Raw genomic sequence first — 18296 nt, 5'->3', positions numbered from 1 at the left:
ATATCTATTTGGCGCTCATGGGCACGGAGATTAAAATTTTGTTCAGAGACACTAAAACAAGCGGGGTAAATCCGTGTCCCAAAACACGAATCGATAAATACGATTGGCCAATATCCCTCCGCCCCGCTCAGCACGCACACACACACATAAATGTGCAAGTAGTCCCGCCTGTGACACGCCAAGCAGGAGGGGGCGGAGCCAAGCATGAGCTAGACTGACACGTAAGAGTCCTGCGTAAAATTAAAGGAAGAAGCTGCATCTTTTCCTCAAGTTGTCTCTGGATGCTCCACTTCGATGAAGAGTCGAGCTGTCCCAGTCCAGAGGCCTGTTTGGACGCCTTGAAAGCGACCGAAGCGGGACTGCCGGACAGAGAGATCCGACGCTCAAGATGAGATTTTCGTTGTTAATTTCTGTGCTGCGGTCGCTCGGCCCGGTGGTGATCGGTATTTCTTTAGGCTTCACGCTGAGTTTACTGAGCGTGAGCTGGTCGGAAGACGCGTGTTCTCCGGACAGTAAGGAAGGGGAGGCTGTGTCTTTAGGTAAGGATGGACTGCTCAAAGGAGCCCGAAAGCCCAACTCTATTTCTGCTGTCAACGATGTGACGTCCGAAGAGGATTTTCAACCAAGAATAGTCCCGTACAAACAGATCCAGCCGAGCGCCCCAAAGAAAGTTTTCAGGTAACTTGTGTTTGTTGGTTCACTTTGACTGGGAGAGCACAGCCTGACAGCACGTTGCTATACACTACAGCACAGCAGGCCGCTGTGTAGATCATCCCCTCTAATGATGACTGGTCTCTGATGGTCATGATTATGATGATGTTGAAATCACTCATTGTGTGACTTCACATCATAACGCCTGCGCGGGTAACGTGGCCAGGTGTCCTACTTTCTGTGCACACCATTGTTCCTGTGTCCCATAAGTGGAGACAAAGATCTAGGTTTGGTTGGCGCAAGTTTACAGGCTCAAGTAAAGTGAGGACAAGATGCCTCACAAGAGACGTGCACATCTGTAGATGCGCACCAAACATGATTAAGAGGCAGAAAAGCTGCTGAAATTGCAGGTTTAACAGTTACTTCAATGGAGAAATGTGATTACAGGAGTTTGCAAAGAGTGTTAATTAGTGAGGGAGCTGAGAAAATTGCATTCAAAGACTTTTTTTTTTTTTTTTTACACATTCAGTCACTAATTCTCATGTAGCTATACGATTATAATTGAGTATCCTCATCATTGAAGCTAATAAGACAGCCAGTGGTAGCCACAGCTGATTCAGAGCCTGTTTCCTTCTAACAACGTGAAGTCTGCACCACTTCCTCTGCTGTTTTCCAGTGTAACCCTGGCCAGAGTAGAGCTAGTTTTTTTTTCTGTGCTACAGTATGCCTCCAAACTTGCATTTTTTTTCCCCTCTCTGAGTAAAGACCTTATTTAAGTGCTGGCCTCTGCACCCACAGTGGCTGAATTTCAGTTCAATTCCAAGAAAGGGTCTTTCCTCGTAAAGAAGTTCTGCTGAGGCTACAGATGAAAACGTGCAATTGCCGAGGTTTCAGAGGCAGCTTATGCCAAACGTTGGTTTGTTCAGTAAAGGGTGGTGCATCTTATAATTGTTCTTATGAATTATGCCTAACCCTAATCCCAATGAAGCTAAATGTGGGGCTAAAGGAAGTAGGCTTTCCCAGATCAGGTTGATACTGTCTTTTATAGCCATTGTTATTACAGACTCTGTTCCGTCTGGTAATCCTCAGTTTTCAGTTGCATCCTAACTTTTGTAAACTTGAGCCAATTAAGATGTGAACCACTGTCTTATAATGTAGAGTAGGGTGTGAGACTCCTGAGGACTGTACTACCAAGCAGGATTTTGACTTATCAAGGTAACTTTGGTGTTAACCCAGGTTGGTCTGTACTATTAAGGTGGTTCACTTTTTACCAAGGTTCATTGCTATGGTAACTTAAGCTGTGAACCTTGCACATTAAAGATCAGCAAGTACAAAGTCGCCACCTCCTGACCAATCAGGTTTTCTGAAAATAGCGCCAGCCTTCTTGGAAGATATCTAACCTTGATAACAGGAGGGTATAAAGTTATAAAGTTTGTTTTTAATGGCTCCAGTTTGACTTTGTTTTCCCGAAGAGTCAGTAAGAAAACTTCTAGGTTCAGTTGTCCTTGCCATGTTTTCTCTGTTGGGTGCAAACGATTTTACAACAGTTTTGTTGTTCTGCAAACATGAATACCAAAATCGGGAAACCTGTTTGTACTTGTGCGCTCTCTATCAATTGCATTTAGACAAAACCTACATTTTAAATCAGTTCTTTGTATCAATTCTTTACTGTTATCCATCATCAAGCTGGAGCTGAAAGAATAAAAACCAAAACTGTCCTATGCAAATTTAAACATTCATTTAATGGAATACTCGTTTATACCTCATCCTTAATGATATAGTCTGTTAACTCACACAACTTGTATTGTTGCAAGCTTTTCTTTCTGTCTTTAAACAGGCTTAACTTTGTTAATATAGTAGGTCTCTTCCAGTCTCACGGACCAAAACATTTAATGAAATCATGTATCACTTATAACACTAAACTACTGCACGGTCCTTTTCCTCTCACACTGCAGCAGCTGTTCATTCCATTATATCTGTGTAAGCTATTCATATTTTCCTAATATCATAGTTTACTCTTTCTTTGCGAAATCAGCTTCCAGTAAAATAATCAGTGTGACAGGTCAGATGTTGCCAAAAACCCCTTTTTCATGTGAACACGCTGATATCTAGATTAGGAAACTCTGGGTTAACTTAGTGAGTTGATAACCAGCTTTGTGTGACTGCTTATCTCAATCACCAGTGTTATGTTAAATTAGGGCTGGGCGATATATCGAGTTTTTTAAAGATATCGATATATTTTCATACGAGATATAAGATGTGACAATATCGTTTATATCGATATAGTCTATGTTACGTTATAATTATACTTGTGGAGCCGCAGGTTTGCCTCTCTTTCGTCCACTTTTGTCTCTACGCAACGTTACTCGGCCTCGCCTCTCCTTCACTGAACCCAACTCCCCCTCCCCCATAGCTTCACCTGCAGGCAATGACAAGATGAAAGCGGAAAATCTCCGTTAGCGAGTTACCGTGCGTGGGGCTGGACGGCGTCAACATGTTAGCGAGCTAACCGCACTAACGAGCTAACCGCGCTAACGACATGCAGCCCGGAGGGGCTGCACGGCCTAAAATCCTTTCCTTTTCTCAAAAATCGACAGTGCGCCTTATGTATGAATTCTGGTTGTGCTTACTGACCGCGAACCGATTTTATGTGGTGCACAGCGCTCAGCAATCTGTCAAAAAATGTTTTAATATGACTTTGCTAAACTACGGAGCTGCACCGCTTGATGGATTGTCGGAGGATTACGGCTACAGAGGAGGAGCCTCGCGGAGTGATACGTACTGTGTGTGTATAAGGACCACAAATGGCACCTGTTCAGAGACGTGGTGCAGCTGTGAAATCTGTCTCTTTGTTATTACGCTCAGCGTCTATTAGTTTACATTTTGACTGCACAATTGTGAGCTTTTTGTTATGCACAAAAACAACATTGTTTTCTTTTATTTATGGACCATGATTATTTAATAAATGCTGATAATTTATTTTTGAGTAATATCTACGCTGTATGTAAATAAAAGTGCCCGTGTGACATCTGGGACACAGTGTGACTAAGAACTCTCTTTTTGTTCTTAACTTATGGCTTTAAAAAAAAAAATCGAGATATATATCTTATATCGCCATGCAGCTAAAAAATATCGAGATATGAATTTTGGGTCATATCGCCCAGCCCTATGTTAAATTAGTCCAGATAACAGAAAGATACCCTGGGGATTTTGAACTCGCTTCACGGTACAGGCCCAGGTCACCGATATCCAGAGCTCATGTAGATGTTCTCACATATACTGTTTGTCCAACCGAGAGTTCAAAATGCAAATATTTAATGTGGGACCACACATGTGAAGAGAACAGCTGCAAATTCTCTTGGGGGAAAAATGTTGTTTAAAATTTGTTCCACTGTCTTGAGTGATCTATTGACCAACAGTTGCAGCTCTAACAACAGGCCATTATTAATGCTATGTGGAGCATAACAAGGAAATGAAAATCAGTTTGGCGTTGTGGTAAATGATGAAACACAATGCAAGTTCTTACATGTTTACTTTTCCGAAGAACATTAGTTGTTACTTGTGTGTCAAGATATTTAAATCATCTAATCAACAAACTCTGTTTTGGTGTTTTCTGTTAAGATGGAAATATTGCGAAAGCCTGACTGGACACTGATGTTTAGAGGATCTTCTTGCAGATTTGAAAGGGGAAGGAAAAAAAAAATTAGTCAGAAATGCTGTAAAGTCATCAGGCAGTCCAGTGTGATTCTCTTTTGAGACTTACAATCCACCACTATAGGTCACTACATCATGTCTGTTTAGTCCTTGTTTTCTCTAATGATTTAATAATTTCTAGATGTTTAATGAGCTGAACAATAAATTACAAGACTCTACAACAGTTTTTGAGCCACACCTCAATAGTTTGCTTTACTTCAAAGGAGTCTGACATTCTTGACATTTTTTTTAACTGATTTTGAGCAATAGTTCTCAAGGCGTTCTGTAGGTCTTTTAAATGTTTCATTTGAACATTGAATGTAAATTAACGAGCAGTTAATCTGATCTTCGTACTTGAGCATTTTTCAGAGCAATGTTATTTTTGTTTGTTAAGCCACTTGACACTGACCTATGGCATTCATTCATTCATTCATTCATTCATTCATTCATTCAAGAATAAAAGACACCAAAACCAGTCTTGTGCCTGCACATAACAGACAACTTGGCGCATAACCAATTTTAAATTATATCTTTAGACACCAAATTTGTTTAGTTAAATTTATTTAAAAAGAACAACAAGGTGATTCCCAAAGAGTCATTACACAGTACTTTACATATGCAAAATAATATATTATGATATAAGATCTATTTAGATCATTAGTTCTTTTGTTGGCAGTTTTCATTCAAAGCAGCATCGACTCAGTCACCGTTTGACATCTCTTTCAGGGCCAAGTACATCAGCACGGAGTTGGGGATGCGGGAGCGTCTGTTCGTCGGGGTCATGACCTCCAAAAACACCATTAACACCTTAGGTGTAGCTGTGAATCGAACCATCAGCCATCATCTGGACGCTGTGATCTTCTTTACTGGTTCGCGCAGCCGCAAAATCCCTCACGGCATGTTTGTGGTTTCTCATGGAGACGAGAGGCTGATATGGAACATGTTCCAGACCATCAAATACATTTTCGACCATTACATCAATGAATACGACTGGTTCTACTTTGTCCAAGATGACGCCTACACTGAAGCCGACCGGATCAAAGCACTGGTGGAGCACTTGAGTATGGATCGAGAACTTTACATGGGCAGGCCTGAGGAGTTCATAGGTGGGGCGATGGAAGGGAGGTACTGCTATGGAGGGTTTGGGTACCTGCTGTCACGTAGCTTGCTGCTACGACTCCAGCCCTTCCTGGAAAATTGTAGGAACGACATCCTGAGCGCCCGGCCTGATGAGTGGCTTGGACGATGCATCATTGATTACACCAGCATAAACTGCGTTGGCGAATATGAGGTAGGTTGAGAAGTGGATTTAGAATCCTATGACCCTATAGACTTCTATGCAATAGGACATACTGACAGCCAGAAAAGTCGCTGTCTGCTGGCTTTCTGAAGTAATGCAGGTTTAAAGCACTTAAATCTACGTTTGGGACACAGAAACTTTTATACAGTCTTTGAAAGACCAAACACCTTTTTAATAGTGCATTTATTTGTGTATCAAACCATAAAGAAGACTTGCACAAAGTCTTTCATTCAGAACAGCCATGTGATAGGTCATAGCAGTTATTTTAAAAAACTTTTTAGTTTTTTATTAGTTTAGCCCTCACAGTACAAATCATGCTTTGCCTCTGGGAAAGCACTTAAAGCTGATGGACAGCTAGCTATATAAAACTGTAATTACCATGCAAGTACAGAGATGGTATTTGTGTTACAGAGTGGTTTGCTAATACCCTTTAGCCTTGCATTTTTTGCATCTCCAGCAGCACTGTGGAATAAGCAAACAGGCAAAGAAAGCACAGCTCACAGTTCAGCTTAGATTCAATGGCGTGAAAATCCCCTGTGGGTCAACATGCTCTGCGCCTGTAATGTCATTAACATTTAAGGTCAAACAAGCTCTGTCTGACCACCCTTTAGGCGATTGGTTGTGTCATTCAGGAAGTCTGCTTCACCCATACTAAAGTTTTGGTTTTGTTTGTATTATTTTCCATACATGTAAAAATCTTTTTAGCTTCTATTTACCCTTACTTGGCCTTCCCCCAAAGCAGGAAACCATCTTGTACCATAGCTGAGAGTGAATAACTTGGCTATCTTAAGTGCCCTGAGCCAGAATAGCTCCACCAGAGTCCCCTCACACTCCCACACCCCCAAGATAAGGGGAGAAACAGAGGCAAGCTAAAAGGCCTCAAATGGCTAAAGAAAATAGCTTGAACACAGACCCAGGCATTTTTTTTTCTGCTAAGAAAGAGAACACTGGTGACAATTAGGCTTCACTAAGTCTTCAGCTACAGGGTGTAAGTTGGCAAACATTTCCAACAGAATTGCTTCACTGCTCAGTTAAGCATTGTCTCTGTTCTTTGTTCTTTTAATAGCTTGATCAGATTGGGTTCACTTTTTTTAATCACTCAAGCTCCTTAGGTGGTTACTTTGTTTTCAGCTTAAGTGACCATGTCTGTAAGTGGGATTCTGCCGCCTGTGTCAGTCACTTCTGTTAGTTTCCTCCTTTTTTTTTTCTCCTCCTTCAAGCCTGTTACTAAAGTGAGAGACACCGTTAAGAGTGCCCAAAATAAACACATCCCTAAAAATGACCAAAAGTCTAACTGTAAAAATCTCCAGTTATAAACCGTCTTGTTTTATTTAAACGAAAAAAAAAAAAAGAATCTGTCTACAGTTCACTGTGCAATTATGGTCAGCCTTGCAGCAGACGAGCACAAGATGCTGCCTGGATGGCATGTAATGTTTGTTTGAATGAAAGCAGCGCTGCATAACAGCTGACAGCTTGGAATAACAATAGGCGTGTTTGTGTCGTCGCACCTCATGAAAGGACCTGTGTGATTCCTTTCAGGGACTTCACTACCACCATTATGAGTTGGCAAAAAACTCTGATCCAAGCAAAGAACAGAGTGAAGAGTTTAAGAAAGCCCTGACCGTCCATCCAGTGTCTGACCCGGAGCAGATGTACCGCCTGCACAGATTCTTCACTGAGATTGAACTCCAGAAGACTTATGATGAGATTGCTAAGCTGCAGGTAAGCTGATTTTCAAGTGTCGCAAATCACCCATGGATCAGTCACAAATAAAAACCTGCCTGCTCGCCTCCATTGTTGGCACAAAAATACCACAATTTCAGTGTAGTACGAGCTGGGTTAAATGTGTCTATTTTAACACTTATTGTGTTTCCACAGGCAGAAATAAAGAATGTGAGTGTTGTTGCTTTTGAGGGGAATCGAAGCGCCCAGTGGCCAGTGGGGATCAATCCTCCTTTTGAACCAAAGTCTCGGTTTGAAGTTCTGAAATGGGAATACTTCACAGAGGAGGAGATTTATTTGTGCATTGATGGCTCACCCAAGTGCGAGTTGCGCGGCATTGACCGCATGGACGTGGCGGATGTCATTGACACCGCCATAGGAGAGCTGAACAAGAAGTACATGCCCATTATACACTTAAAGAAGCAGCAACTGATTAATGGCTACAGACGCTTTGACCCCATTAGGGGGATGGAGTACACCTTAGACCTTCAGCTGGAGGCTGTTAATCAGAAAGGTCACAGCCGCTCCATCACAAAGAGGGTTCATCTGGTGCGACCTTTGAGCCAGATAGAGATCATTCCCATGCCATATGTCACTGAAGCTACAAGGGTCCACATTATTATACCGCTTACTCTGCAGGACCGGAGCTACGTCGATCACTTTCTTGAAGTCTTTGCCTCGAATGCCTTTGAGACCAGCGAAAATGCAATCCTAACCTTCTTGTTTATTTATGACCCAGTGGAGGCCCAACAAGTTAGCCAGAATGATATATTTGCCAGCGTGAAGTCTCAGATAACCGTTTATGAACGCAAATACCCTGCAGTTAAAATCCCGTGGATCAGTGTTAAGACGGAAACGCCATCCCAGATCAAATTCATGGACATCATCTCAAAGAAGCACCCCGTCGACACGCTCTTCTTCCTGGCTGAAGTCAACACAAACATCAATTCGGAGTTTCTGAATCGCTGTCGCATGAATGCCATTAACAATTGGCAAGTATTCTTCCCCATTCATTTTCAGGAGTACAACCCCGACGTGGCTTATCACAACCAGCCACATCCAGACACACTTGATCTGGTCAAGGACGCGGGCCTTTTTGACCGCAGGTCGTTTGATGAAACGTGCTTCTACAACTCGGACTACATGACGACGCGCAGTCGGATGGTGGCGGACGTCCAAGAAAACGAGGAGATTCTAGAGAACATGGATATCTACGAAATGTTCGTAAAGTATTCAGGTCTGCACGTATTCAGGGCAATAGAGCCAGCGTTACGCCAGCAATACCTTTATGAAGTCTGCAACCCAAGACTCAGTGAGGACATCTATCACAGATGTGTTCAGAGCAACTTGGAGAGCATCGGTTCTCGCTCCCAACTTGCCATGCTGCTTTTTGAGCAAGAGCACGGAAACAGCACTTAAAAATAGCAGTGAAACCTGTGCTCCTGCACGTTCGCTAAAAAAGTCTCGAGGCTTGAATTTAGGGTGAAGAGGGCAACCGTTGTGCCACCACCCATCGCTTAAACTTTTTACCAAGTACAACTCCTGCTTAGGGGTGTAGGTGACTTTTAGTCACCAAGTCAGGTAACACAAGTGATTGTCTCTGTCTTCCTGTGTGCATTAAGGGCAGTTTGGATATATATAAGTGCAGTACACTCCCAATAAAACCTTTTCACATAGTTTTAATGATTGCGTCAAGCAGGCTTTGACCACTAGAGGGCAGAAACTTTGCAGTATTGACTTGATTGTTATGATTCAGACGTCCAATGCATTCAGTGGGATTTATAACCTTGATTTTGGTTCGCAACACTTGGATGTAATGCTTGTGCTTTTGACTATTTTGAATACAACAGGCATGATTGAGCTGATGTACTGGCTGCAGCTGCTCAACTAAACGAACCAAAACAAGTTGCAAAAACTTTTAGTATGTTGTTGCTTTTTCAGTGGGAATGTCCTTTAATTTAATGTCGATATCAAAGGTATTTTAAAGCGGAGCTGTCTATTTTTTTTTTTTTTTTTTTTTTTTTTTTTTTTTTTACTGGTAACCTATGTGTCCCTTCACAAGGGGGCACTGAAGTGTTGCACTTTGGTAAATACTCAAATCAGTAAATATCAAAAGTGCATATTTGCATATGTGCCTTGACAAAAATGACTCCACGAGGTATTGTACATCTATATATTTTTTTAGATTTATGAATAAAATCAATAACGCTTTGGATAAATGGGAGGTGTTACCTTTCACTGTGCATGAAGCCTGATACAGCGGTGGTTATCGCAGAAATGTCAGACCACCAGCTATCCACAGGCTGCACATGTGCCTCAAAGCAGGGAATGGAGCTTCTGAGAAATTGCTGCTGGAACTTTTATATAATAGATACAAACCTTTATTTTTATGTAGGCCAGCATTGTGTTTTTAAGTTATTCAGAGGTTGTCTACTTGTAAGTTTTCCAAGAAAACTTGCTTGCATGAGGCAGTAGATGAGGGCGAGGGCTCATTATTAAATGCTTGTAGCGATTGCTCAGATTTTTCAAGAGTCCCTTTTGAAATGTACGGTACTTTTTAAATTAGAATTGAATTAGTTTAGTAACAGCTGAAATAAAGAATGTATGAAGACATTTCACCAGGTGTAGGCAGTCTGAGAACTCCAAAAGAAACTGTTTTTGTTTTGCTTTTTTTAAAGAATTTCAACTGTGTTGTTAAGATATTGTAAGTCACTGGTTGGCATCATTGTCCTCCCATGCGGTGTGCTCAGTTACACAAATGGCTGCTTTCTCCCAGTTGTAACGCTGCCCAATGGGGGTCTTTTCTGGTGGAGGTAGCGGTACTGGACACCATAATGTCATTGAGTATATTATAATGTGCAATATTACAGATAACACAGCTGAATATGTCTGATGGAGGACTTTTCATTCGAAAGCAGTGTGTATATCAAAAATACTGTACGTGACTCATTCTTTCTGTTTGATACGAAGTAAATACACTGTAATTTCTTATGACAAGACCTTTTAATGTATTTTCTCTGACACTAGACACTTTTCATCATCCGGTTTACTTGGAAATACATAAAATCAAGGCAAGTCCTGTTATTTAACTGTAATTGGATTTGATGTATATGTTGGAAACACTACATCCACTTTGGTGGTCCTGAAAGGTGTTTTCTGTATTGTCTGCCATGTGAACATTTTATTTTTCCTTGACGCGTCTTTTTTCAAGATGAGTCTTTCTTTTTACCATTACGGTGCACCAGCTTGTATGAATGTTCGTCTCAATCCTTTGAAGAGTACGATGCTAATAATGTGCATAATTGAAAATATAATCTGTGAAAGATTGCTGAAAGTGCTGAGATTACAATATGAAGTTATTGTGGTGATCTGCGTCGTCTTTGCCTTCTGCAGACGCGAGAAGCCCAAAATTAAAGGAGCGGGCAGATTAATTATCACATCCGTCATCGCCGAGCGCAGTCTCTTAAGTATTTTGTCCATAATTTATTCAATCTGTCATATCTCCTAAATTATGCATCTTCTAAACACTTCAGCGCTAACAGAGGCTTCCATGACATTTTCTGTGCATCTATAAATATTTTATAGACACTCTATTTTTAAACTTTTTTTTTTTTAAGCTTTATTTACACTCCAGTTTCTATTGTATTATTTTGTGACGGAATCAAGTATCTGCTTTGTCCTTTTGCTTTCAAACAGAAACAAAATTCACTTTGGATCAAGCAAATTATTTAAAATAAAACATTTTTTTTCTTTAAAATTTTCCATTGCTGATTGAACCTGTTGGTTTAGTGTTCAGTGCACGTGGGTACTTGTAAAACCAAAGCAATACTTTTCAATTTAAAGTTCATCACATCCAAATGTGTGCTGTAATTACCAATAAGCTGTGAATTGTAATTTTATTTGTTTTTGTTTTTTTTAAATAAAGGATGTTTAAATATGACATTTTGTCCTTTTGTTGTCTGGATTGCTGTGATATAACATGGTTGGCAATGCAGGAACAGAATCCTTTTTGTCCTTTAGGTGTCAGCAGAAGAATGCGTTTGCTGTCAGCAGCGCAGGTCCCAGACCAGTAATGGCTACTGGTCGCTACAAGCAGAGGATTGAACGTGTAGAAATCACATTTCTAATACGAAGAAGACTGTTTTAATCTCACAGAAATAAGCAACATTTTCTCAGCAATATTGCTGCCCACGTTAGAACTTGGGTATTCCTGATGTCTGGGTTGGGTAAAAACAGGGAAAACGTCGCAACCTTAATTACAGCTTTAGTTATTTCAAGGGTCTATATGTACTGCCCCGAGGCATGCTGTAAAACCGCATAACTACAGAGCAGCTGTGAGTTAATTGTAAGCCATTATTTTGTACTTTATTTTATGTTCAATCCCAGGACTTTCTCCTGTCGTGTGAGGACAAGGTTGTTTTAAGTCCTCCAGAAAGCAGTAAAAAAATTAAAAAAATTAAACCATCAAAAAAAAACCCCAAACAATTCACCTTTTAACAAGCAGAATAACACATTTTTTACCATCTCTATCAATAATCCTGCTCTCATCTTGTAGGAGCTAGCCTTCGAGATGTCTTTATGCAACCTTAAAGGTCATTCAAAAGGAAATAAAAATGGCCAGAGTCTGAATTGCTATTCAATGGTGTGGTTTGTAGGGGAATAAAAAGACGGCATACAGTGAAATGGGATTTAAGAGGCACTGGTTTTTATCTAAACTTTAATATTCATTGTATTTACCATATTTAACATTTATAAAAATGTGTTCTAACAGAAGAAATAATCACAAGATCACACTTATATACAAAATGTAAGCGTTCCTTGTCACTGCAGGGATAGTCCATTTCCATTTCTGTCAGATATAGGATGAAATTTCTCCTTTTGAATTCCTGACAGCTCCTTGCATCACCCTGCACTTATATTTTTCTCCGAGGCCTCAGCTGAAAAAAATAAAATAAAATGAGCAGGAAAATGGCAGATATTCAAAACCTAACATCTGTGGCTAGTGAGATTACATTAATTTTTATGGGTAATGCAGCAAGCACATACAGGCTGATTGGTAGTTTAAGCTTTTAAAAACATAGGTAGGTCCCCTATGTAAAGGGAGCTCGGAGTAGGAATCCCAGGAATGTGAGCTACATGTTGTTAAGAAGGGAAGTTGTCCCGTCTGCTACAGCACAGACCTGCCGCCCACCGTGTGGTCATGTGGCACCTCACACAGGCTGCTGCTGCTGTAAAGTTATCTGTGTTTTTTGACGAATGCAGAATTATCTGAAGTTGTGTTTTGCAGTGAACCTAAACACACTGTCTTCAGGATTAAAAAAGCCTTTCCACATCCACTTTAGGCTTTTCCGTTTAAATAAAACTCTACAGTAATAAAGCAGCCCTGTATTCATCTCAACACACCAACCCCTGTGTGACTTCTCTGAGGATAGCTACAATTATTGATGACAGAGGAGAAGATTGTTATGCATAGCCTGTACAGGATGCCATCAGAGACTCAGATTGGGAACCTTTTGAAAATGTCAAAGTGACACATGATTATGAATATTAAACAGCCATGTATAGCCCATGATTACTTGAAAGGAGGAGGGGATTTGGCAGATGGAGACTGGAATCTCACTGTGAGCCAAAGTGATGTATGGTAATATTGCGGCAACAGAATACACCTATCAAATTAACGGGAAAAATGATGTTGTCATTTGTTAACATGAAATTCTGTATCGTGTAAGGTATTCTTGCATTTCTCAGACACTGGAGTGTCTGCCACCTTCTGTGTAGGAACGAATTTGGTTCACACTCTGCACCAGCGCATTGCGTGATACCTATTCTGACACGTGTAAGTCCAAACTACAGCTTGAGAGCACACATCTGCAAAAACCTCACTCAAGATTAAAGGTGCTTGTGATATAAAACATGCAGTCCCATGTCACCGATCTGGATTAGCATATACGCTGACCTTTCTAAAATTTCTTAGAGGCTTGTACTAGCAAAGCATACAAAAACTTGTATCAGTCCTGAATAATTCTCTCTTTTGGGTGTAACAGAATGCAATTAATTTGCAAAAGAAAATAATGAGGAGCTCACAGCTAGTCTTTACCGGCTACTGGGTAACCTCATGTACAGCCCCCACTACTCTACTGCAGGAACTTAAGCAAAACAACAATCTAATCCCCCCGGTTGTTTTCTTCTCTTATTATAATGAACTAAAAGCAAATTCCAGCCTTTAGGATTTGCTAAAGTAAACGAAACACAGATTTCTTTGTCACAAGATTAAAAAGTGTGAGCAGCATCTGCCATCTTACTACTACAAATATTTCAAGAAAGAACTGGATATTTCTGTTCAAAATCACACTCGAGCTCCTATTTAACCATTAAAAACAAAGCACAGACACACGGCCAAACAGATGAAACGTCTGACTATGATGTGGCTGACAGCACAGGACCCCATTCTGGTTGAGTTGGTCCTACTAGTTCCCTGAAACAAAAATCCATATCGGCAATGCTTCAAAGGTTGTCCATCCCATCTCTGCTATCATAAACAATAATCTACTTTAGGTTATACGATAAAACATAGACAATGCTGTTGTAAGTTCCAGTTTCTTATTTGAAAAGAATGGTGCAAGAAAGAGCCTTAAATCAAATATGCATTTCTAGGTGGCTAAGGGAAGTCTGGTAAGTTCCTGCAGTGGAAAAAAAGAGGCTAGTCGTGAATCAGTGAATCAGTTTATATTTCCCTTTGCTTACTTGTGCTCTTAAAAATTTGTGTTGTCCTCTGTCCTTTTTTACATAAACCAATAAGAATATATCCGGCTCTGCCACAGTACCTGTTTACGTTGCTGCCACATCTGCATCTCCAGAGGTGGCTTCAGCTGATAAAACCTTCCCGCCGCAGTAATACTCTTCCAGCTTTTTGATTGTAATCCCTCCTTTTTTCATGGATCAGCTCATCTGAGCTGTGTCAGTCTAATGTGCTCAGTCATGTGTGCAAAATGTTAAAGTGCGCATGCAAACACATAAACAAACACACACACACGCTGGGTCCCCACTGTAAATAGCTGCTGTACTTTTACAGTAGTTCTGAAGGAGATGAGTTTGCAAAAAAAATGTGTAAAAAATTCTCTTATTGCTTATGTCAGCTTTAAGTAAGGATGCTAACCAAGATGAAGAGTGGATGGTGGGCAGAAATGAGTCGAATAGGAGGAATACTTAAAGCGCAACCATGTCATATGTGAAAACATAACCCGATCCTCATCCGTAAGCAAAGCATGTTTGTGTTGTCTCAGACATCTTAAAGGAAATGATGGATATAATAGTCACAATGCATTCAGTCCGTTCTTGTTACCTGGACGAAAGTATCGATGTCTGGTAGTCTACGTATCTGCAGATTGTAAGTGTACAGTAATTGCTACAATCGTGATCGCTATATTTTCTTATAAAAATTGTCTCTAAAATGTATAAATAACTAAAATTAATAGTACATAAGATATATATTAACTAAAAATAAACAACAACCATCGAAACAGAACCTTTAGAACTTTCTCATTTTTACGTTGGACTTTATGTACAGGTACAATGCTACTCTCTAACACCTTAACCACAAACCAGACAAAGTGTATCATGTGGAAAGATGCTGATAGATCTTCTAAGCCAAGGTCATATATTTCAGCCTAAATAGCTCCCTTCATACTTTGGATGGTGAATAAGGTATGCTTACTGAATTATTGTCATCTTGTATACAATATAGAACATATAATAGTATCTCTTTAAATAATTACATAATATATTGTGTAGATGACTTGATATGGTACACTGTGTTCTCCTCGAAGTAAGAGAAACAGTTTCAAGAGACATACATGGAAGGATACAGACGGAAAAAAAATCTGAGATGCTAGCTGAATAAATAAATCTTTTTTTTTTTCTTATTTCTTTCTTTTTTTGGAATATAAACTGGATCAAGGTGACATGCAGTCCTCCTCTTGTTCCCTCGTAGTGATCATGTACCAAAAAATTGGTCCTGAAATCACAAAGTGTCTTGAATCATAACATGAAGCGGGGCGATGTTGAGTGGGATCCCATCCAGAGACAGAGAGAGAGATAGAGCAAAAAAAAAAAAAAAGGAAAGGAGAAAAAGCCGTGTCCGTTTTGTGCCTACATACTGTACGTACAAGTGGTTTGTTAGCAGCACAAGTTTGGTGTTTGACTTTGGCTGTAGCTTTTCACTGGTGACAGCAAAGGAGTGACGGAAATGCCAAGGGTCTGTTATTGGTCTCAACACAGACAGCTCTTATCTTCTGTTGTCACCAAGACAGGAAACAATGGTTGGCTTTAGCAAGCGAAGTCCTCAAACACCCCATGGTGGCCGGCATGGTGGTGGTGAGGATGAGGATGGGGGTGAGGATGAGGGACGTGGTGGTTGGGGAGAATCGTGTTAGCATAGGCCCCCTCTGGGTGACTCCGTGGCATGTCATTGGGCTCCTGTTGAAAACAAAGCAAAGGGGGTCAGTAAGTATATTTATCATTAAATACAGGGAGTGCAGAATTATTAGGCAAGTTGTATTTTTGAGGAATAATTTTATTATTGAACAACAACCATGTTCTCAATGAACCCAAAAAACTCATTAATATCAAAGCTGAATGTTTTTGGAAGTAGTTTTTAGTTTGTTTTTAGTTTTAGCTATTTTAGGGGGATATCTGTGTGTGCAGGTGACTATTACTGTGCATAATTATTAGGCAACTTAACAAAAAACAAATATATATCCATTTCAATTATTTATTTTTACCAGTGAAACCAATATAACATCTCCACATTCACAAATATACATTTCTGACATTCAAAAACAAAACAAAAACAAATCAGCGACCAATATAGCCACCTTTCTTTGCAAGGACACTCAAAAGCCTGCCATCCATGGATTCTGTCAGTGTTTTGATCTGTTCACCATCAACATTGCGTGCAGCAGCAACCACAGCCTCCCAGACACTGTTCAGAGAGGTGTACTGTTTTCCCTCCTTGTAAATCTCACATTTGATGATGGACCACAGGTTCTCAATGGGGTTCAGATCAGGTGAACAAGGTGGCCATGTCATTAGTTTTTCTTCTTTTATACCCTTTCTTGCCAGCCACGCTGTGGAGTACTTGGACGCGTGTGATGGAGCATTGTCCTGCATGAAAATCATGTTTTTCTTGAAGGATGCAGACTTCTTCCTGTACCACTGCTTGAAGAAGGTGTCTTCCAGAAACTGGCAGTAGGACTGGGAGTTTAGCTTGACTCCATCCTCAACCCGAAAAGGCCCCACAAGCTCATCTTTGATGATACCAGCCCAAACCAGTACTCCACCTCCACCTTGCTGGCGTCTGAGTCGGACTGGAGCTCTCTGCCCTTTACCAATCCAGCCACGGGCCCATCCATCTGGCCCATCAAGACTCACTCTCATTTCATCAGTCCATAAAACCTTAGAAAAATCAGTCTTGAGATATTTCTTGGCCCAGTCTTGACGTTTCAGCTTGTGTGTCTTGTTCAGTGGTGGTCGTCTTTCAGCCTTTCTTACCTTGGCCATGTCTCTGAGTATTGCACACCTTGTGCTTTTGGGCACTCCAGTGATGTTGCAGCTCTGAAATATGGCCAAACTGGTGGCAAGTGGCATCTTGGCAGCTGCACGCTTGACTTTTCTCAGTTCATGGGCAGTTATTTTGCGCCTTGGTTTTTCCACACGCTTCTTGCGACCCTGTTGACTATTTTGAATGAAACGCTTGATTGTTCGATGATCACGCTTCAGGAGCTTTGCAATTTTGAGACTGCTGCATCCCTCTGCAAGATATCTCACTATTTTTGACTTTTCTGAGCCTGTCAAGTCCTTCTTTTGACCCATTTTGCCAAAGGAAAGGAAGTTGCCTAATAATTATGCACACCTGATATAGGGTGTTGATGTCATTAGACCACACCCCTTCTCATTACAGAGATGCACATCACCTAATATGCTTAATTGGTAGTAGGCTTTCGAGCCTATACAGCTTGGAGTAAGACAACATGCATGAAGAGGATGATGTGGACAAAATACTCATTTGCCTAATAATTCTGCACTCCCTGTATAAGTCATTTTGATTTAAAGGAAAAGCCCCTTATCCCTGGGAAATACTTGCTGCTAGTCAGATCATAAGATTCTCTTGTGTCTGATGTACGGTGCCATGCTTACCCACCTTCTTGTTTCATTCTTCTTAGTTTTTCTTAGTCTTTTTGTTTTAGCTGCACATGTCAGTCACTCTAGCATACCTGCCTGATGTTAACCTACAAGTTGTCAAAAATGCCCTTGAACTTCTTCCCGCTTTGGGTCAATTTTCTTGACCCTTACTTGCTTTCTGTGTCCTGCGATTAGCCTTTCTCATCACATAAGGAAAGCTTTAGGTTAAGGGGGTTTTATTATGCTCATTTCCACCTCCATAATTTTTTTTGCTATACTTTATACTGGGGCCTTGATGCAGTCATTCACATCATCCGCAGCCTGAAACAAGCTGTTTTACCTCTTCTTTCTTCAAAGGCCACCTTCTCTTTAACCCAACTTTCTTCTTATGTGCTGCCCATCGCAACCATGAGGTTTGAACAGCCAGAGCTGTGTCCCAAGATGACCATATTAGGAATATCCCCTCTCACTGAAGTGATAAAGCTCTAAAAGTAGGGTAAAAAAGTACAGGTGGTTGCCAGTGCTACTATGGTGTAAACTTGAAAATCCTGGTTGATTTTCAGAAAAGTTGATCTCTGACCTTGATCTTAATTTCAAAGTTACTGAAACTTGCACTCGCCCGAGATTTATAGTAGATGCACGTATGGTATCAAAATCATACGTTGTCTCGTTCTGGAGTTATCACATTCACAAACTTGGGAGTCCAGGCAGCCCTACCGCCTGTCCGCCTGGCAGGGTGCTGACAATACCC

The 18296-nt window shown here is 40.6% G+C and overlaps 2 protein-coding genes across 2 annotated transcripts in view; one reads left to right on the top strand and one right to left on the bottom strand.

Moving 5' to 3' along the window:
* Positions 1-209: 209 nt before the first annotated feature.
* Positions 210-11289, top strand: chpfa (chondroitin polymerizing factor a). The gene is made up of 4 exons (XM_080903002.1): positions 210-678; positions 5071-5635; positions 7184-7366; positions 7523-11289. Exons 1-4 carry the CDS (start codon positions 389-391, stop codon positions 8783-8785), a joined length of 2301 nt encoding a protein of 766 aa, XP_080759128.1. The 5' UTR covers positions 210-388; the 3' UTR covers positions 8786-11289.
* A 2660-nt stretch (positions 11290-13949) lies between these two features.
* asic4a (acid-sensing (proton-gated) ion channel family member 4a) overlaps positions 13950-18296 on the bottom strand; it is a 101432-nt gene continuing 97085 nt past the window's right edge. The window contains exon 10 of the mRNA XM_080902075.1: positions 13950-15841. Coding sequence (XP_080758201.1) covers positions 15692-15841 — 150 coding nt within the window. The 3' untranslated portion in view covers positions 13950-15691. The remainder of the gene's footprint in view (positions 15842-18296) is intronic.

This window comes from Rhamphochromis sp. 'chilingali' (genome assembly GCF_963969265.1).
Source record: "Rhamphochromis sp. 'chilingali' genome assembly, chromosome: 14".
NCBI classification, from domain to species: Eukaryota; Metazoa; Chordata; class Actinopteri; order Cichliformes; family Cichlidae; genus Rhamphochromis; species Rhamphochromis sp. 'chilingali'.
This window is presented reverse-complemented; position numbering and strand designations above follow the sequence as displayed.